General features: G+C 37.2%; 2 protein-coding genes across 2 annotated transcripts in view; both read left to right on the top strand.

Annotated features, from left to right (window-relative positions):
* Window positions 1–2,622: 2,622 nt before the first annotated feature.
* Window positions 2,623–3,829, top strand: LOC129232372 (ankyrin repeat and protein kinase domain-containing protein 1-like). The gene has a single exon (XM_054866523.1). It carries the CDS (start codon window positions 2,647–2,649, stop codon window positions 3,598–3,600), a length of 954 nt encoding a protein of 317 aa, XP_054722498.1. The 5' UTR covers window positions 2,623–2,646; the 3' UTR covers window positions 3,601–3,829.
* A 12,564-nt stretch (window positions 3,830–16,393) lies between these two features.
* Window positions 16,394–22,592, top strand: part of LOC129232371 (CARD- and ANK-domain containing inflammasome adapter protein-like) — a 38,645-nt gene continuing 32,446 nt past the window's right edge. The window contains exons 1-2 of the mRNA XM_054866522.1: window positions 16,394–16,469; window positions 21,129–21,209. Of these exons, the coding sequence (XP_054722497.1) occupies window positions 21,201–21,209 (9 nt within the window). The 5' untranslated portion in view covers window positions 16,394–16,469; window positions 21,129–21,200. The remainder of the gene's footprint in view (window positions 16,470–21,128; window positions 21,210–22,592) is intronic.

Here is a 22,592-nt window from a genome sequence, read left to right as displayed (position 1 = left end):
ACCATAAAGTGAACATCCGTCGAAATAAGCGCATTTCAATTTAAACCTCCCAGAAAAAAAAACTGAGCCTTCGACTTTTTTTTTTTTTTTTTGTAAAATCGTCGCAGGAAAAGGAACCGTTCTTTTTCCAGTGTCTTTTGGACTGTTGTTTTCTCTGTCAGCGAGCAGTGATTCCGCTGTCCATCCTAAGAGCCCTGTGTTCTCTCTGTTCCAGGGAAGTGGCCGAGGAGCAGATGGGGAGCTGCCATCGACGTCCAAGCGTCAATCCCAAGATGAAGAAGGACAACCTCCCAAGTAAGTTATCCATGGATAAAGTGACAGTGTGCCTTTGTTCATTCAGAACGGAAAGGGGGGGGGAAATAGAAAAATTGAATTTTTTGTCAATTAATGTGTCACATTCTAATGGATTAATTAGTTTAATCATCGGATGGTTTTGAAATTTCCAAAGGCTTTCCTCAATCCAAATTTTTTTTATGAATTATTTAGTGCTTCTTCTCCGCTCCCTGTCGAAGCCAGTCTTGCGTCAATTTCATTTTGCTTTCCATTTGGATGTTTAAGGGTTTTCTTATAAGTCAAATCATAAACTGACATTTTTGCACCCCACGGTGAATATCCAGGCTTTTAATCTGTTCCCTGTTCAAAACGAATAGTCGCTGAAGAGCTACGTTTTTTAAAGTGAAACACGGAAACATCATTTTGTAAAATAAAATAAAAAATTGTTTATTAGCCACTGCATCATTGTCTATCCTCATTATCTGCTATCTGCCAGAGTTAAGGGTTAATCCACTGCAGTTTGGATTAAAACTTAAAAGTACCAAAATATCCCCAAACAGGCAATCGCTGCTTTCAAATGTACGTGGAAGCAAATTTCCACCCCTCATACCATGACGGGCGACCTTCTAGTGAGGTGAGATAATAGAGTTACGGGATTTTTTTATGCTTCGGAGCAACTGTTGACATAGTTTAACGTTATGGAGCATTAGTTTAAGCTTTTAATTCTTTGCACGGGTATCGCCGTGAAGGTACAGCTAGTATGTATATAAAGTGAAAAATTAAATGCCCGCCGAATCCCCCCGCCCAATTAAAAAAACCATCGGTTAGCCATGCCACTGGTTAATTGTGCAACTTCAAATTTTCTCATCCCCAGCAAATATGATTTCTGGCCCCCTACTAAAAATCGTATTACTGTATATTTGACGTACAATTTTTCGATTTTGTTAGCCTTTGTAAATTTTGCGAAATTGAAATTTTAAAAATGCGATTGTAAGCCATTCTTAAATTGCCTTTTTGCAACTTCGATTTATAAGGAAAAGTTCCTAACCCCCTCATCCCTTCCCCTAACTTCATCCAAAGTGGTCCACAAATGCGTTTATAGGATGACATGTAAGATGTAAGGGGAAGTTGTTCAAAGATGAGACTTCCGGAAAACTTTTGATATTGAAGTTCCCGAAACGCAATTTTAGATCATCTTTGGTAATTCAAAAAGGATTGGGGGTTCGGAGGCTCGCCCCCGGAAATTTTCCAAATTTATACTCCTGAAACGTAATTTTTAGGTCACCTTTGATGAGCTGACGATAAAAGATGAGGTTCTGGGACTGCTCCATTTTTTTTTGAAAATCAAAGTTGAAAAATCACAAATTTTTGGGAAGGTTTCGGAACTTTGCCCTGGAATTTTTCAAAATGGAAGTTCCAAAAAAGTACTTTTATGCAATCTTTTAACATATTACGAAGAAAGGGGTTTTTTGGTCTCTTCAGGAATGTTTCCGAAATTGAAGTTTAAAAACACAATAGGCTGTTTTTGGTGAATTAAAGGAAATTATTTAGAGGATCTCACTTTCTCACTCCTTCTCGCTTTCTTGAAAAAGTCACTATCTTTTATTTGTTTTGAAGAAAAAAAAGAGAAAACTTTGTTGGTAATATATTAATAATTGCCTGCAAAAAACGTTTAATCTTAAAGCAAAGTAGCTATTCCATTTCTTTTCTTTAAGTTGGGTGGTCAAGAGTTGGTTCGATTTCCCCACCTAATGTCAGGGACACTCTTTACTGAAGCCTACCAGCCGGGCCCTGACCTAGAACCCCGGCCATTCGGGGGGAGGGGCCCAAATGGCGAAAACTGTTTTAGCAAGTGGCAAATATTGTAATGTATGGCTATAAGAGGGCCCCGAGAAAATGTTTGGCCAACGACCTGTGATATCTTACTCGGGGGGCCCTAGACCAATAGGTTCTGTGGTTCTAGGGGGCCCCACTGTGTCCCTCAGTTTCATAAAATTAATGAATTCTTTTTTAACGCTCTCATGTTTAAGCTTTTCAAACCAAGTTTGATTCACGGAAAAATTTAATAAAATTGAATGAAAACAAAGCTTAAAAATTTTTGGGCCCCTTGCGATTCCGGGGCGTTAGAATTTAGGACATTGAGAACCAAAATGTCCCGTACCTGCATCAAGGTAAATTTGTTTAGATTTGACAGTCACCTTTCACTTTGGAGGTTTTTTAGTCCAGAGATCATTTAAATAAGATTTCATGTGTGGGAAAGTGATCAAGATACCTCCCGCTTTCAGTTTGAACGGAACGTGAATCTCTCTCTCTTCCAGGAAACGCCGGTCGGAGACGGACGGGCTGGGACGGACCGCGTTGCATCGTGCAGCAATGTGCGGAGACACGGAGAGGATCAGGGGGCTGCTGGACGGAGGCCTGGACACGAGAGCGAGGGATGTGCGTGGAAATACGCCCCTCCACCTGGCTCTGTTGTCGGGGAAAGAGGCCGCGGCAGAGCTGCTTGTGGACGCCGACTGCCTCACGCATGTCGAGGATGAAAATAGGTTCACCCCTCTGCATCTCGCTGCCTGGAGGGGGTATGTGAATGTCGTCCGTATGTTGCTCGCGGGAGGGGCGAAAGCAAGTGCGAAAGACGGAGATGAACGGACGCCCCTCCATCTTGCCGTGTACTGGGGGAGGGAGGTCGCGGCGGAAGTGCTGCTGGGGGCCACCCCCGAATGCGACGGGCCAGACTGTCACGGCCGCACCCCCCTGCACTACGCTGCGAGAGAAGGTCTCGGGAATGGAGCGAGAGCCTTGGTGTCGAGGGGTGCGCGTCTGGAGGCTGAAGATAGATATGGACACTGTCCCCTGTATTTAGCCTTAACGGAAGGATACGACGGTGTGGCGAGGGTGCTCCTGGCGACGTACGCGTGGAGGGACATAGAAATACATTGGGAGGAGACGGGGCTCCCGCAGGATGACGTGGAGCGCGGCATCCGGCTGCTGTGCGAGGCCGATATGAGGGAGGCCCGGGTGGAGGGTTCCCGCCTCTCCCTCCGCGACCTCGCCCGCCGACACCCCTCCCGCCTGGCCCGGCGCCTCTCCGACGAGGCGATCCGGCGGCTCTCGGACCGGGACCTCCTGGCGCGGGACTTCCCGCTCTTCGGCGACCTCCTCCTCGTCCGGCTGGGGGAGATCCGGGAGCGGAGGGCCCTGGAAGACCGCTTCCTGCGCTGCTTCCCCCTCCTCTGTTCGCCCCTGCCCACCACGTGCACCGACATCCTCCTCGCGTGCCTGGCGGACGACGACCTGAGGCACTTCGCCCGGGCCGCGGAGCTCTAGTCCCCGAGATTCCCTTCGGGTGCCTCGGGAAAGGGAAAATAAAGATCACGGGACTTTGCTCGAACTGTATGAACCTCTTGTTTCTGAATGTAGAAAGTGCTCGAAATAGTTTACTGAACCTTGTCTGCCGGATATGTGCCTCTGGGAGATTTGTATTCATGAACAACAGTTTATCTTAATCAAACATTGTCATTCTGGTCCAGAAACCTTTCAAATAGCTTGTACATCATGTGCGAAATGCTTTGTGTGTATGAATCACGTAATAAAAGGAATATTTTATCCATTACTACTTACTCTTTTTCTATTCCAATTTTAAGAACATTTTTGTGACCAAATGATCACAACGTGGTCACACGTTGTCACACTGTAAATTACGAATGCATCATAACGTGGAACCGTAACATGTGCGAGCAATTAAACATAGCAAATAGGCGAGACATTCATCATCCATTATTTGTTAATATACAGGCGAACCAAATGACCTTATAGTTTTCTACTACGGGAAAGCCATGTGGGTTCCACTAGTTATACCATATATTGGCACTAGAGTTGCAATGGGTGGAAAAAAAACCGGGTTTTTTTGCGAAGGGAATTTCCAAAGTTTTAAGAAATTTTATTCTGACACTTTTTTAGCAATTAGATTTTTAACTATATCACATTCGAAATTCAACCACGCTTACGCTACTTGATAAGTATACAAACGATTGGTAACTTTTTAAAGTTTTGATTACAAATAGTTGACCCTACTAAATCGGTAGTTGACAAATAATAATTTAGCTGTCAGAAAAAAGTTGATTTTCATGGAGATTTCAATTCTCCTACATTAAAAAATGTTTTTTGCAGTTTACTTCGCCGCTTAATCACATATAAACACTCGATGTTTGCTGAGTGAAATTTCTTGATTTTATAGCAACATTTATTTTTTACTTTCAAAAGTACTTTGATTATTTCTTTGAATATTTGTTGCAATAGCCTGGGTTGTCTGAGCGACTTTTATTAAATTAAAAATATTTATTTCATTATCACTTATTTTAAAAGTTGCATTTTTAGCTCTTTTTTTGCTCAATTAATTAGGCATAACAACAGACCCGTGATTTCAAAGTTTTCCAAGGGGAGGGGGGTGTAGAAGGAGTATGCATTTAATACAGGAAGGGAAAACTTTAAAATACAAGGGAAAATGCATAATTATATTGTTTTAATAATACAGGGGAGGTCAAAAGACCTTCCTCTAATTGTTCAAATGACGGGCATGCGTAACAACTATGCAAAAAATTAGTGTGATTGTTTACATTGCAATTTCCCAATAATCCTTAAAGTTCCCGGGTTTTTTCTCGGTTCACAAAAATTGTGGATTTTTTGTATCTCTAATTGGCACCAAAGAAACGGAGAGCGGACGTGCTCGAAATTACTTCGGAGCCGGCAGGACGTGAGTCGCACTATGACAACTTTACAGGAGAAACTTTTTTTTGTGCACTCTTTTGATTCTGGTAAAAAATGGAGGATGACGCAGTAGTTCCCACCTCCCGGTGTGAGTCTCCAAGTTCCTTACTGTAAAGAAAAGGTCGCAGAATAACACACTCTAAAAAAAAATCCTATTGCACCTCGACCCGTCACATTTCGAGTATCGCATGCGATTCGTTTTCTCTTCATTGCACTCGAGTCGTCTTCGAGCTCTAGATGGAAACTTTGAATCCTATTCCATCAAACGCAATATTCATGGATCGCTGGTTTAGAAATCTTTCCAATAGGTTTGTCCGTCATTCTTCGTGTGCACCAAAAGCGACGCCAAAAAGAAGGATGATTTGACCATTCAGTCAGTCGAACCTGCCTATCTCGAAAACCTTTCTATGTCGAAGTTTTTCATTTTCCCTGTACCATAAAGTATTAATTCAATGTTTCCCCCCATGTTTGTCTCGAATGAAAATTTTCTGAAAAACTGTATATCTCGAATTTCGACCAAAGTGTCTTTCTTGAATTCGATCCCCAACGATCTTTATTAACTGGAATTTTTAGACAAAAACCATTTTTCTTAATATTAGCAGTCACATAATGCTCCAGAATTAAAACTTTATGTACAAGAAGCAAGTTTTCCAGCTATTATATCCATTCGGAAACTGAGAGGAAGGAGACATTGTTGATTAGTAAAATTGCTTCCAAAGTTTTACTTTCGAGTCATTGCTCCAATTTCTTAATTTTAGAACTTTTTTTAAAACCTCCATATCTCGAATTTTTCTTTCTCTCCCGTAAAATTCGAGATAGACAGGTTCGACTGTATCCGTTTTATCATACAATACCAAAGAGTTCTGTAATAGGGTAGAGGGAAGGACTCGTGTACTGCTTCCGTTGGCCGCCATGACAGTGCACGGAGACCGGTTTGGGTGCCATTTTCGATCAAGATTAGAGTGGTAAATATATCAGTTGACTCGGAATCAATACACATTTTTTGTCTTTCTTTCACACACACGGATTGAGGTTTCTGCTATTCCACTAAGGGAGCTTATACCTCTATTAATCCACAATGTTTCCAGGATTTGTTTTCCCAGGACAGCACAAAGACAACACAATAGATGGTGGTACCATCTATGGACAGTTCGAGAGACAATTTAGAACCAGGCCAGCAGCCGAATAACTTCCTAGTCTGGCACCCCCAGAGGTATCGTTTCACTTGGGGGACATTGTGACCACGAGCATATTTAACGTCGCCCAGTCACCATTAATGACGACGGTGGGTCTTCAACCAGTGAGGATGGAACCCGAGACCCTCCGGTCCTGAGTCCAATGCCTTACCGATCAGGCTACCACCTGTCTTCTATTCCTATTCCTATTCAGAGTCACAACTGACTACAACTGTATTTATGTCGAGGACTGCATACTAAGTGCGTTGCCGCTATTATTTTTTATATACCGATAGATGGCAGCACCATCACCGGATCGAACATTTAATGAGAATTTAGAACTAGTTCAGGAGCTAATAGCTACCTGGTGCTAGCACCCCCAGAGGTATCGTTTCACTTGGAGGACATTGAGACCACGAGCATATTTAACGTCGCCCAGTCCCCTTTAATGACGACGGTGGGTCTTCGACCATCGAGGTTCGAGCCCAGGACCCACCGGCCCCGAATCCGACACTCTACCGATCGGGCTACCACAGCCCCTTTGTCTTCTGCCACTCTAATTTTTCTCCTTGCTGGAACATGGAACTGTTGCCAGATCCAGTCTGTACCCTAATATAAAACTCTTTATACAATACACGCATGAAAAAAAAAATAAACCCAGCTGAATGTACCTCGTAGCATTAGTTTTTATGCTGCGCTTTCAAAACAAAGTTTGCTGTTGTCGTGTCTATTATGACGTGCAGAGTGCGAAAGGTTTAGATTCCTCCAAAAGTCTTGATAACAAGATCTGCCAATCCTGGAACCCGATGGCTGTGGAGGATTTCAATGGGTGGTGCTCCAAGTTGGGGGGAGGGAGCGAACATTGGCCTGACAATTAAAAACATGATCAGGGGTGAGTTGTAAATGGGGACAGTGCTTGCAGGTGGGATAGGATTTATTATTAGTTGGTAATATCGTCATGTCCTTAAAATGTCCAGTGCGTAGCCTAGCTGTTACAAAGTTCGTAAGAAACATGGCGAGCATAGCTAACACTTTTTCAGAATCTTAACGAATTGAAACGAAGGCATTCTCCCCCCCCCCCCCCCCAACTTCACGAATGAAAATTTATTTAAAAAAAAAACGAACTACGAGAAGCGGCTGAAGAATACCCGGTAGACATAATGGAAGAGTGGGTACAGAGAGAGACGAAAATTCAATTGCATTTTTTTATGAAAAAATACTGAAATTAAAATCTTTCAGATGGTTAAGTATTTGTCATTGTAACAGGTATTGTAAAAGTGGACCTAGAAAAAACGACAACTTAACACAAACCAAAAAAAAAAAAAATGTAATGCAATTTTGTCACTTACATTTTTGTCCCTGGTAAGTGAGTGAGACATATTTTTTGAATCGGCAAACTTTCAAAATGTCTGAATATACCTAGAAAAACATTAATGACTGTTGTCGTTTATTTTTGGTATGAGCGATTCAAGGCAAATTCATGTTGTCTTGACGCACAGTAATGACATTAACAGGGTTTTTTTGGGGGGGGGGGGGGGCTAAGAATGTTTTTAGATGATTCTGGATTAGCAAAATGACTTAAAGTATCATCTTATGATAAAGCATTAGATAGGATGGAATGCTGTCACTGTATCCTTTCTCTGTTAGTAGTAAAATAGCTTCTTTATCTGACTTTTTCTTCTGAGCATGTTGCAATTTTGAAATGTGGAAAAACGATTACACGGTGAAGACAAATGAAACCGCAATGAAACAATATAAAAAATGTAGATATGAAATGGAAATATTTTCGTGATGTTATATACCGTAGAAGCGGGTGACTATGGCATAGTTTTAGTACATTTCTTACTGTAATTACTCGGAATTCAATCGAAAAATAGGAAGTTATGTTATTACAGTTTAGGACCTGGGCTTTCGATTTCGACCCTGAAATAATTTGAAGGTTACAAAGGTTCCATTGGCTTTAGATAACAAAAAGTGTGTGGATGTTGTTTATATTGGTTTTCAAAAAGCTTTTGATAAGGTACCGCATGTTGCTCTTCTCAACAAATTAAGCTGATATAGGAATAGGAGGAAAAACTTTACTTTGGGTTAGAAATAGGCTGCCTGGAAAGAAACAAAGAATAGTTGTGAGGGGAACTCATTCTAAATGGAGTGATGTTTTAAGCGGGGTTCCTCAGGGTTTAGTTTTAGGGCCTCTTTTGTTTATTATTTTTATGAATGACATCAATGAGAATATTCCTGGAAGCATGAATTGTTTTGCTGATGCAGAGTTCGTACTCAATTTCAGAAATAAAATGAGATTTTGAAGGAGTACTAATGGGCTGTCATTAAATGATATCTCATTTTTTTTCAACATATATGACCCCCTTCCCATATTTTCACAAAGTGTCACACTTCACTTAACTCCTCCTCTTGTCACATGTCATATTTTTTATAAACATATTGTTACAATAACTGTGTGATGTCACTTTTTGTCACCCTCTCTCTTCTCGTGACAATTTCATGAGCTGTCTCCTCCTCAAGGCATGATATCACTTGTGGATGACCCTTTTTACAATATCATAACTGCAATTTACCTAACAATTGTTTTAACACACTAAATTCATATAGTACATCTACTTATGTATTTTTAAATATTTAAGTAATTATTAGCCAACCTGACTTTTGCTGCAAGAGTGTGGTGGAGGAAAAAACAATAATCATAAAACTTGAAAAAATAGCCAAGCACCATTTAAGCATGTTTTACTTCACTTATGAAATGTTTTAGTCATCTAATAATATTTTCACGTTCAACTTTTATGACAAAAATTAATGCACGAAATCACTACATTAAAATCACCCTTGTGACGAAGTTAATTGTCGATCAAAGTATTATAAGTTACTGTCATAGAGGAAGATTATGCATTCTTGAACTCAAAAAGAAGGAGTTACAACCAAAATGAAGGAGTTTGAAGGACCCTTCAAAAAAATTTCCTAGGTGAAGGAGTATTGGAGGAGTTTTGAAGGAGCGTACGAACCCTGTGATGATGTAAAAGTTATGGGGATTGTAGAAAATGAAGAACAGGTAAAACAGCTTCAAGAGGATTTAGATTATATTCAGGGGTCGAAGTAGTCCTATATATCCTATATTTCCTATATTTTCAAAAAAAAGCATCAAAATCGTCCTATATTTCCTATATTTTTCAAAAATGTCCTATATTTCCGTTTTTTACCCTATATATCTTTTAAAAGGAACAGTAAATAAACTTTCTGACATGGGATTTTTCGCTGAAAGTACGTGCCCAAACGAATTTCAAATTAAAAAACTCAACTGACTCAACTGACTAGCTGTTTGTTTTGTTTTCCATCCTGGTTTTCGTTGGTATATTTTGTGTTCAGTGCATTTTCTGGTCGGAATGTTCTAATTTTTTTTTTTTTTTTTGCAATCTTTTCTTTTTGTGGAATTTTGGGATCGTGGAATGTTAGTTCCTTATGATGTTAAAACGTAGTTTGTTGTAATGAGTGGAATTATAATGGCGAAATCGCATCGCTTAACAAAATTTCGTGTGGAGTCGTTGAACTAGGAGGACATTAATTGTACGAATTTTGGTGCATGGTGCAGTAAAGGAAAAGATGATTTTATTGCTTTTTGCCATTTTTGCAACTGTTCAGTGCCCATAAGCAATAGTGGATTTTCGCAATTGAGGCTGCATGCTAAAACATTCTAGCATAAAGAAAACTCTGAAAAACATCAGAAGGATCCTTCTCAAGCTCTGTTTGTTCTTAATACAAGTAGTAAAGGGTTCAGTTTAGATATAAAAGTGGAATTAGCACTTGGGTCATGAGTGGGAAAGAAAAAAATAAAATTATCTTTGTTCAAATTTTGTTTAATTATTTAGTCTATAAAGTACACTGTTTTTTCAAAAAATATTCTTTCAACTACAGGAAAGTCATTTCAGATGTAAGTTATAACTTTGTTTGAGGTTTTTTTTAAAAACAAAATCATTGATAAGAATAACTAAATAATATATGATAGATATTATTTCTTTTTTCATACCAAAATTATTCATATAATGTGTCCTATATTTTTGGTGGAAAATGTCCTATTTGTGACAAGTTGGTCACTTCTACCCCTGTTGTATTACTAAGTGGAGTATGGCATCTAATGTAGGGAAATGTCAAGTGCTACACTTAGGTCATGGAAATAAGCGTACGAGTTATCGTTTACAGGGTTCAATCATTAGGCAGGCAGAAAATGTTATTGATCTGGGTCTCTTAATGAATCAGGACTTCAAATTTAGTCAACAGTGCAGCATTGCAAGTAACAAAGCCAACAGAGTGCTTGGTTTATCAATATATCTATTTCAAACAAATCTAAGAAGGTTCTTTTGCCTTTATATAGGAGTTTAGTAAGACCCCATTTGGTGTATCTGAGGAAAGATATTTGTGTATTGGAAAGGGTTCAAAGAGGGGTAACTAGACTAGTAAGGGGATTTTCAAACTTGGATTATGATACTAGATTTTATAGGCTTAATATGTATAGCCTGGAGCAAAGGAGGATCAGAGTGGTCATGATTTAGTTGTTTAAACTTATCAAAATGAATGATGTTAATGGGTTAAATTTTTTGCACCGAAAGCAAGACGAGGGGTCATTGTTTTAAGCTATTTAGATCTCGGGCTAACTTGGAAATCAGGAAAAACTACTAATTTAGTAGGGTCGTGGGCACTTGTGACAGCTTACCGGAAGAGGTGGTAATTTGCAAGGGGGTGGATAGCTTTAAGAGGGCCATTGATCTTCACTGGTGACTAATAAATTGACTGGGACCAGCCTAGCTGGACCAAGAGCCTGTTGCTGGTCGTCACATTTGTATTTGTAAGTTTACCCACACGCCCTCCAGAGCAGTTTCTCTTTGTAATTCTCACCCTCTCATTGCGGGTGAGAATGGTACAGCTAGAGATGCAAAGGATGGAAAAAACCCAGTCTATTCCCGGGAAAAAACCGGGTTTTTTTGGAAGGGAGTTTTGAAAATTCCCAAGCGTTTTGGGATTTTCAAAGTTTTCAGAAATTTTGGTTACAGAGGTTACAAATTTGATTACAAAAATTTAATCAAACAACAATTTAAGGCAAATTAAAGGAACTATAAATTTAAAACTATAATATCGTATGAAATTCACCGCTGACATTTTATCGAGCTGTTCGGCTAACACCAAATAGTTGCATGATTTTGGCATTGATTATCAAAGTATATTTGTAAGATATATTTAAAAAAACTTATTTTTTGCTGATAGCTCCTATGTAACTAATTTTAAACTTTTATTATGTTGCTGCGACACTTTCTTTAACAAAATACAGACGAGAAAGCAAAGATCAACAAAGTCCAACAATGGCGTTTGTAAACAATATGTAAAGATTGAAGCCGCTCTGTGATTGGTCCACATTTCCAGTATCGTAACTGGGTAACCTCAAACATAGACGCCTCAAAAATACCGCGTCGGGAATTCTGGTGCGTTCGTAGTAAGCTCACGGTTTGCACTCGGAATATTGCTTCGGAAACACGATGCTGCGATACCGGAGCGCTACCGACTCGGAAAAAATTACGTATAGATGAAAGTAAAGGCCTTTGTCTCTGAATAAATTGATCCAGCTAGTGAAAAATTTCCTTGCATTTCTGATCCATCTTTTTTCGGCGCTTCTCATCCGCAGAGAATCATAAAAAGCTTATTAAGCAAACTGTAATGTTTGCAATCAGGTACAAAAAAAATCACCATCGTAATGAAAATAATAAAAGCAGGGAACACATAAAAAAACTCACATCGGTGTAATTAAACAGGAAAACTGTCCTGATCAACACAATAAAAAACTATTAAATTTATAAATAAATAAAACATTTCAATTAAGGAGTTTTATGCATCTAATCTCAGTGCTCATACCTAAGTAACGTTCAAAAATTATTAGAGGAGTTACACTGATAGTGGTAAATACCTGAACATTAAACAGGACCGAAGCTATAACGATTGCTTACATTTTTATATTAAAAGCCGCATTTTTGAAACCCTACAGGGGCGCAAGATCGTCCCGGAATTACGTTCTTTTTCAATAGAACATGCATTAAGTACATATCCTTTGCCTCCTTTGGGAATTGTCATAACTATACAAACGTTCAAGAACACTAAATTTTTATAAAGAGCATAAATTTAATAAAGAACAATATTAGTTTTAATACAAATAAAGTTTTAATAAAGAACATTTAAACCTAAATCCAAGAAGAAGTTTTTGACAACATTGGTCTGTAGAGTTGGAGGGGTAATGAAAGAATCCGCTAATTTTAGAGCTTTCGACTCTGACTCCTTTACCCCAAAATCAGTCCTGATCAGCAGCTCTGGTGAAAATTTATTGCTTAAGAAACACTATGAAAAACTCAATAGCAGCGGAAAATGACATCTACACTGCACAGCAAAAGAAATAGTATAGAAGGCAACGAATGTCCAATAAACAATTCTCAAAAACGAAAGAAGGGGGGGGGGAGTTCATAAAATTTGTGAAATACTGTTTACTCTGTGACTTTGACTTATCCAAGGTGAATGCGATGAGTTTTACTGAGAGAAAAAAGCAGAACGAAATTTGTTTAGCACGAAATTTAATAGCAACACAACGCGGAGCAAGGTGGTTCAGTGATTGTAAACAACATTTTAGAATCGTAACATTGCATATAATGGTTTAACGTAACACGAAAAGTATTGACAAAATTTATGGCAAAGGAAAATGATGAAGGGATGAAAAAAAAAAAAAAACAGCAGAAAGAACACCCACACTACAGGCAAGCGAAGTTGTGACTAGGACTCATCGAGAATGCAAATAAATTTGATGGAAGGCAAACTTGACAACAATATTTACAGCGTAATGAAAACATTGTGGTTGGGTGAGTGAAGTAAACAAAACCTTATTCTCACGCTCAAAAAAAATCTGTACATAAAATTAACAAAATACTGATTGTATTTGTCACTTCAACTTATCTAGTATTAAAATAAATGCTCTTCCATGCCAAGAAATTTGTGGAGCAGTGCCTAATTCAACAAAAATTAGATCACACGCAGCCACTAGCGCAGCCAGGATTTCCTCTTGGGGGGGGGGGGGGTTATTCATAGCAATCCTTGAATGTATATACATCAATATACCAGGATTGGTAATATATCTTAAAAACAAAAGTACAGGGGTGACAATTACCACCCTCCTGGCTGTATCGCAGAGAGGGTTTTCTTATTCGAAAGAAATATCCAGAAATACAACTGTACGGAAAATGTTAATTTCAACTATTTAAACCATATAATTTTCTTATACATCCCATATTTCTGTATTACTATGTAGTGTAAAACAAATCTATTATGCTACCACAGTTTAAGAAATAATTTTTTTTTAACTATGGAAATCAGTTTATAGCCGATTTTTTGCTTCATAAGCGACAATAAGAATTAAATGCAATCGACTTTATATAAATATCCAACTCCTGTTTATTTGTATGTAAACAACATTTTTATCTCTGCTCATTAGCAAATTGGTTCCACTGCTTTCTGTCGAAGGCAAACAAATTAACAACAACCCTAATAGAATTACTTCTAAAACGAGAAGTGTAAACAAATTATGATATTCAAGGCAATATTAAATTCAAGTGAAATAATTCATTAGAGTGATATAAATATATGAAAAGATAAAATGGTATAATATAAAAAAAGCGTTAAATGTAAATGTAAAAAATAAAATAAAAGTGCAAAGGAAAATAGGCAAAATACAAATATGAATTTTTTTTTAAATGGACTTTTTGGTCATTGAGATTAAAAATGAACCTTTACGAGGACAAAGGAAACTAGTTGCAAATTTCATTCGGTGGTTACAAAGAAATCTGTAATCTGCGTGACTTTTGTGCTAGCTCGTTCAGAACTTCATCTTCACTAATATGAATTCGATCATGGATGTAAGTCATTGCTAGTCCATTCAAACGCTCTTCGCAAGTTTTGTTTCTCAAGTACGTTTTCAATAATTTTAAAGAGGAAAACGACCTTTCAGGGGTACATGTAGTGACCGGAATCGTGGCGAAAATGATGAGAAGGGACCTTATTGTAGGAAATAAATCAACGTTGCAGTGTTGCAAAGCTTCAATTGCATTTTTTGGTTTTTTTTTTCTTTTACGATCTCTTGCCGAAGAATAATTTCCCCGTGTAATCTTGAAGCATCAAGCTCATAAAAGTCTGCTAGTTTCATAAGATCAGAAGTGACTTCATCGTTTATGTCATCATTTATCAAAAACTGGAAGGGTGTTAATATTCTCTGGTGAGATTCAAATTTCTCATAAAGAGCTTGGATGGTGTTTTCCAGAAAACTGACCTACCAGTCTTGGTAGGTCAGTTTATCTCTATCCTACTTTATTACAGTAACTTTTGAAATAATTTAGGCATTATTGTGTTTAAAAGTTAATTTCTTTAAGAGAAGCATTAGGCTTCTCTGGATCGTGTGCAATGCAATGTTCATAGACATAGATATGAAAAAAATATAGTTATTATTAATAAAATGTACTTGAATTAAGAAATATTTTGTTAACTTGAGGCTAACCACTTTATGCTGCTTATAGTATCACGTAAAGTGTTTTATGCAAAATTCAGTTTTTAGTTAAATAGATGTTTCGATAAAGTTTAAATGATTACACTGCAGAGTGACAGGAACAGGGAGGTTAATATTTTTTCATAGAATATGGTAAAACAAAGACCATATACTCAACACATATCAATTTTTTAAAAATTTGTTTCGTCTTTTTCATTCACTTTTGTAAGCATTTTTTTCCCTTAAGTTTTCCCGTGCATGGTCGAGAGAAAGGGAAAAAAAGTGCAATGTCCTACTGGGCATTGACTGTATTTTTAAAAAGAAGAAAAACTTTCTTTTTTCACTCCTCACAGCATAGCAGAGAAACAAAATTGCTATATTGCGAAAAAAGACTTTAAACAACAAACACAAGCGCTTTTGGAAAGCAATGATCAAGTTACAGCTAAATTGTTATAATATTTAAAAAAAAAAAAAAAACTTTTCGCTTATGCCTATCACTTTATTATTTTCTTTTCTTTATTGCATAACAGTTTTAAAAAGTAAAACTTACCTGAAGTAGTTGAAGTTGAGCTTGTACAAGATGTAGGAGCAGGCTGGCCGAAGAATCGTCTAATATCCATCAAAATAGCGAAATTGCGCAAGAACTCATAAAACTCTACAGCAGCGACGAACCACAATGACAGTTTTCTTGCTGAGGCTTCTCAGAGCAACCAATTAAAAAAAAACTTTATCTGCTGTTCAAAGCTATATTTTTGATTGCGGAAACTAACTGGGAAGTAAAAGGTCTTGCAAACGGTTGCAGGTTAATCTGAACGCTTTGAGCCTCAAAGACAAAAACTTTCAATGAACCGTTTCAAATTTTGTGCTTACCTCCCTCCTGTTCCTTTGTCCTCTCTTATTGGTGTATAGCTGAGACGACACTCCAGGGGACAGGACCCTATAATACTGACAATGTAAATAGTCCTGCTCCAGGGATTTCCGGGGGTATTGGTTGTGAGAAGCTAATCCTGTGTGAGTAATGTGGAAGACGCTTCCTACCCTTTTCTTCAGACTCGTCAAGTAGTGACACCTATTCTATCTTTCCCGTGAGGTGCAAATTCCTGGAAGCGAAACTGCAGTGCACATTCCTTTCCAACTGCCCTTCACATCACCTGTCGTTTTCTAATCTTTTGTACACCTCCTGTTTTGATCTGGTTTTAAGCTCTGCAGTGTACACAAGAATATATCTTATTTAAGTGTATTAATTTTGTGCATTCATTTTTTTTTTTTTGATGGTTGAACCTTTATAAGGACCTTAGTAAGAAAAAAAAATCATAACCCTCTGGGGGGGGGGTTCACCCCTAACCCCCCCTCGCTGCGCCCCTGCACGCAGCATTGCGATTGAAAAACATAGAAGCGAAAGAGATGCTTTGACAGCCGAGTAAACCAGTATGTTTCGTTGTCAGCAGCGCTTAGAGTTTGTCCACCAGTATGACGTCACTTAATACCCTATCTTTGCCGACTACCATGTGTCGTAATTATTGAAGAGGAAAAGCCCTCTGTGCAAATATCCTCTCTCTTCTCTTTGACTGCCCCGCCTAATGTAATATAGTGTAGTTTGCTTGTGCGGGCATCCATTTTTTCTGTTTGGAAGTGTCTTGTCTATTGTCTCTCGAAAGAAAGAACGAATTCAGAGCTCCAAAGTAAGTGTTTCAAACAATACTTTTTTCAAAAAAGTGGAAACTTTTTTTTCTGATTCGTTCGTATCCCATGAAGTTAGAATTGTTTCTACTGTTCACAAAAGTTAACTTCTATTTTTTCCGCCCCGTTCACTTGGGAGAATCAAAACAAGTGACGCTCTTTTCATTATTAACTTTCTTATTTTTATTGCTGGTAAATGTGTGACTTTAAGGTTGTATCATTAGTTTTTTTTTTTTTTGCGCTTTGGATCGGAAAAAAATATAAATAGCTCGACTGTATAGACTACGAATCACTCAAACAACATTAAACGCGTGAAGCGGTTATTGATTTTCTTATTAAATGAGTACAAAAACTAAAAGCCAAATACATTCTTCTAACCTCTGCAGAACCAGATGTAATAATTTGCGATGCAACAAATATTCGGCGCTGTCAGAATACCTAGAGTGCAAAAAATACATTTATTTTCATGCATTGAAACGTTTATCACGCTTGATGGCTGTTTTAGTACACTGACATTTTTAAGGGTTTTCTTTAATAATTGGCTACAAAAAATGTCTACTGCAAATCTTGACCATTCATTGACTCACACAATTAATTTATACAAAATTTTCGTACAAGTCCGAAAAAAATTTACTTTGTACATATTTGGAAGGCCAAGACTTATTTTATTTTTTGAAGCTAATTTTTAATACGAAAACAAAGGGAATCATAAGTAGATAAAACACAAGCATAAATTATACATGGAACAAAGGTTTTTTTTTTTTCTCTCAGCACAAAATTAGTAGTATAAAAATTGAATAGTATGACAAAAATGGGGTGTGGGAATGGGGAGTTACCAATCTTTTCATTTTCTTTTTAAATATGACAACTTAGAATCGAAAAAAAATATCATTAAAATAGTATGATTTCCTACATAGTTTTCAACAATATGTAAGGTTTACAGTTTGTGAAGATCATGCTGTAAATTTTTAGTTCTGTACAAACACCAATGATGATGCTGAAAAGAAAAAAATATTCAGAGTATTTTTAGCAGATAGGTCTTTTTTTTTTTCATCACAAAAAGTCTCCAGATTTTTGAAAATAAGTCATCAGTACATTTGGTACACAATTAGAGAGCTCCAGGTTCTAAAACACACTTTCTGGTCAATCGAGATAGGATATGCAGGGGTCGAAGTAGTCCTATATATCCTATAATTCCTATATTTTCAAAAAAAAGCATCAAAATTGTCCTATATTTCCTATATTTTTCAAAAATGTCCTATATTTCCTATATTCTCGTTTTATACCATATATATCTTTTAAAAAGAATGGTAAATAAACTTTCTGACATCGGATTTTTCGCTGAAAGTACGTGCCCAAACGAATTTCAAATTTAAAAACTCAACTGACTAAATTCTGCAACAGGCATCTTCTCTCATTGGCTACAGCAATGTGACGTCACTCTATAGTGGGTGGAGTTTCGAGAACTAATGCTGAAGTTGGTTTCAAAATTTTGCATTGTGGGGGGGGGGGGGCAACAGCCGTTTGTTTTGTTTTCCATCATGGTTTTCGTTGGTATAGTATTGCGTTCAGTGCATTTTCTGATCGGAATGTTGTAATTTTCTTTTTGCAATTTTTTCTTTTTGTGGAATTTTGGGATCGTGGAATGGTTAGTTCCTTATGATGTTAAAACGTAGTTTGTTGTAATAAGTGGAATTATAATGGCGAAATCGCATCGCTTAACAACATTTCGTGTGGAGTTGTTGAACCAGGAGGACATTAATTCTACAAATTTTGGTGCACGGTGTACTAAAGGAAAAGATGATTTTACCGCTTTTTGCCATTTTTGCAACTGTTCAGTGCCCATAAGCAATAGTTTTCTTTTTTCATAGCAAAATTATTCATATAATGTGTCCTATATTTTTTGTGGAAAATGTCCTATGTGTGACAAGTCGGTCATTTCTACCCCTGGATATGACATTTTGTTCTCGTCCATTAAAAGACGACTCGAGGCAGGCGGAAGCAAAGGGGTTTAAATGATGAAATAACAAATGGTGGGGGATCCTCTCTTCTGTCTTTAGGCAAGAGATAGTACTAATAGCCCTGTAGGCGCTGCCGTACAGTATAATTTGGAAATTTCTTTTGATGGAAGCCCACCGAGGACCTGAACTTTAAACAGTCCACTCGCATCCCTTTGCTGCCTTACGTTGCTCTTTGAAGTGCGTAACGCTTTTTAGCCGAGGTTTCTGCGGAGGCTTCACTTTGTGAGATAAATAAATACCTTGGTGCTGAAAAGTAAGGTAAGAAATAACAACGTCAAAAAACCACAAATTGCAGGTTGCTGCAGACACGCAGGGGTGCCTACGGGGGGGGGGGGGGATTTTGGCGCACGTTGTACCATCTAAATTTTTGGTGGGGGGGATTTTTTTAAATTGTTTAATTTATATATTTAAATTGATTTATTGATTTATTTTTTATTTAAATTGATTTATTTTCAATTTAAATTTATTTTATTTTATTTCAGTTCATTTTGTTTGTATTTTATTTTATTCTACTTCAGTTTATTCTGTTTGTATTTTATTTTCTTTGTTTATTTAGTTTGTCTGCGTGTCATTGGCGTAGCACAGAACTCTTCGAATAAAATATCAATAATAACAATAATTTAAAGTAAATACAGTCGGACCTCCACATATCGAACTTCCACATATCGAAATTTTCTATATATCGAAATTCCAGCACGTTTCCACGTTCATTACATAGAACAATTGTTTCTATATATCGAAATTTTTCTCGAGACATTCGTAGATTTTTTTTTCCACTTTAGACTGTTTGTCTCATGTAAAATGAAGGTTAGGGGAGAAAATCATGTTCACTAAAGGTTGCTATGAAACTCATATGGAATCTGGGGCTGAGAGGTGTGTAGATAGGTCGTTGTTCCGTTCTGGAGTTCTTAAATTCCGTCAAGTTCATTTCAAATCTTATTACCAGTAACACTGTAAAATCAGTTTCAAGTTATCTCTTTTGTCTGTTGATTATCATTTTTTGTCTTTTAACTTCAGTAAAAATCATTCAGGTTAAGTAGATTGTAAAGTAAGACAAAACAACGTTAGAAGAAGCACAAATTTGTAAATTACAGCAGACACGTGTTTCGGCGTTACAGGGAACGCCTTTTTCAATGCAAAAAATAATGAACTTATGGATGAAAAGACATCCGACAAAAGCCAAGAACAGATAAGCATGCAGCTTAAAAGATAAAAACAGCGGATTAGCCAAACACCAATGACAAAGTTATAAACCGATCAGGAACCAATAGGAATGCAAGCAAAGGCCAAGAACTTTCTCTTAGGTACGAACCCAGAAAGAAAGAATTCAATTGGACAAAGACTAAGCCGAAGCTTAAACAAAAAGAAAAGAAATTGTCAGTAACCGTGAACCGCAAGAAAGGAAAAGCTGAATGGAAAACCATGAAATAAAATAAACAGAAACAAAAAATATTCGAAAAAAGGAAAAATAAAAATAAATAGAAGAAAATTGGGGGGGGGGGGGGGAGTGTCAATCAAGACAAAAAGGTAAAAATAAACAAAGGAAGATCGATAAAAATGAAAAAAAAGGGGGGGGGGAATGGGGAAAGGACAGTATTAAAGATATGTGAGCCAAATGTTAGAAAAATATGGAACTGCACTAAGATCGTTAACTAAGTTAGAACTGTTCCTCAAAATATGAAAGGATTCCCAAAGTCAAGATCTGATGAATTGGGGCATTTTTGGATAATCTGATAAGAGTTAAAATCAAAAGAGTGATTCGAATCCCAACAGTGTTGAGCAATACTAGACTTATTTAATTGTTGTTTTTTCACATAATTTTGATGCTCTTTCAAGCGAATTTTTAAAGCACGCCGAGTCTGTCCAATATAGGCAAGTTTACAACTACAATTAATTCTATAAATTCCACAACAATTAAGAGGGTGAATAGGATCTTTAAGAGAAGAGAATGAAAGTTTATTAATAGGAGAGAACACCACCTGGAATTGGAAACGTTTTAGAATCTTAGCAACCTGATAGCTTACAGATGGAAAGAATGGCAAAACAACCAAATTCTTTCTGATGAAGGTTCGGTTAAGAACATTAGTTTGGGATTTTTTTGAAAGTTTTTTATAAATGGAATCAATCAAAGTTGGCGGATAGTCTCTATCAATTGCCACAGCTTTAAGATAATTAAAATTTTTTTTCCCCGGGTTTTCCCCAAGAAAAAAATTTTTCCCCAAAGAAAATACAGGCTTGGGGGATGTAAAATTAGAGTTTGATTGCATATTCTGGATTTCAGTAGTTTTTTGGCCGAATAATTTTAATGTTTAAAAGAATGTTATACTTTTTAAAAAATGTGCTGAAAATCATTTTTCAAACCTTTAATTATGTACATTGAACTGTTAATGAAATGAATTTTTAGACAAAAAGGAGGAAGCCATTTGGAAAGTATCGTGGCCAAATGTTTGGCGTATTCTGTATTCGGCCAAAGCACTAGTCGCATCACTAGTGAGAACAAATAATTAAGGCAGGGCTGGGGGAGGGGGATTTTTTGGTGTTCATGTTAATAAATGATTTAAATCCCTTGTTTTTCAGTCTTAAGTCGTTAATCGAAAAATATGTTTAAATTTATAATGTTTCATTTGTTTTTATTTTCAGGATATCCTTAAAAGTAAAAAGAAAGAAATAGAGTATTTTCACGAAAGTCAAAAAAGAAAAACTGAAGTCGAAATGAACTCGGTAAGTGAGACTGTGTGTGTTTTGTTATTACTCTCCCAAAATGAAACTAAATTCCAGGCAACCGAATGTTTTGCGACAGCGTTGTGTACTTAAAGCTTTGCAAACGGACTTCCTCGGAGCAGAACGAATAAGGTGATGAATTTCTAAGTGCACTTTTGTTTTCACTGCCGAAGTTTGTTGTGTGCGTCGAAATGACTCGCACTCAACACTGAATTTCAGTTTGTCGTACTTTCTTTAACGACATCGTTCCTCACAGTTTTGGGTTTGAATGCAAACACTTCGAATGCCCATTCCTTTCCCACTTCACGTCCCAAATTTGTGTTTGTATTCGATTCGTTGCTCGAAGCGCTATGCTTCGAGGATCTGCGCCGTAAAATCTTCGACCGAAATGTTTCTGCGAAATAAATTCAAACGTTGTAAATGGGTGGTGCCAGATCCTCGTGACCCAGTGTTTCGTTCGCTGTCACGAATCAAAAGGCACGTCGAGTGTCACAAACATGGGGCCGACCATTCACGAAATGGCGACTGAAAAGCATGCATTCATAAAATAAGCTTAGAGCAATGATAACAAGTACTCTCGGTCCATCGACGCCCCCTGAATTGTAACAACTGAATAGAACCACGGTTTGTGCGGCCCATGGAAAAAAAAATAAGCAAATGTCAGACCTGGAAAAGTCATGGAAAATTATTTAAAGTCATGGGAAAATGTCCTGTGCTTAAAAAAAGTAACAGTTAGCTAAAAAAGCCTTAGAAACAGGGTTGGCAAGTTTCTGCCGAGGTGGTTAGAACCACTGGTAGAAACCGGTTAAAACTGGCATGGCAAAAACCCCTTTCTTCCACATTTGTGGCAGAAACTGGCTAAAACTGAGAAAATAACAAAAAAGTAATCAATGATACACAATAGAAACTTAGCATAGGAAAATAATGAAATGTTAACCAAAGCACAATTTAATTACAACATCATTCAAAATCAAATGTTACATTGTTTGCACTCTGCAATTGTCCCCAAGAAAAGGTGGATAAAAAATATAAATGGTTTCTTAATTTAATGTGCATAAAGGAGAAATTTTAGAATACTCTGGAAACAGAAGAACTAGACTGCAAAGCCATCAAGGAGCAAGCAAGATTCAGGAAACTTCCATCAACTATATACTTTTTTTAAACTGGTTCACCATGTAGTAACTGGGGTAGTTTTAAAAACTTGACTGGAAAAATTTGGGAAATGGGGTCGTTTTCTTTTGCAAAGCTGTGATATTAGGTACAAAATCTAGGTTAGTACTGGCAAGTAAAATTCTGGCATTTTCTTCACAAGAACATGATAATTTCAATCCCAAACATTTGAAATGAAGCATATAAGCTCACAACAAATGACAATCAGTAACT

The sequence above is a fragment of the Uloborus diversus genome, unplaced genomic scaffold, assembly GCF_026930045.1.
Source record: "Uloborus diversus isolate 005 unplaced genomic scaffold, Udiv.v.3.1 scaffold_12, whole genome shotgun sequence".
Lineage (NCBI taxonomy): Eukaryota > Metazoa > Arthropoda > Arachnida > Araneae > Uloboridae > Uloborus > Uloborus diversus.
This window is presented reverse-complemented; position numbering and strand designations above follow the sequence as displayed.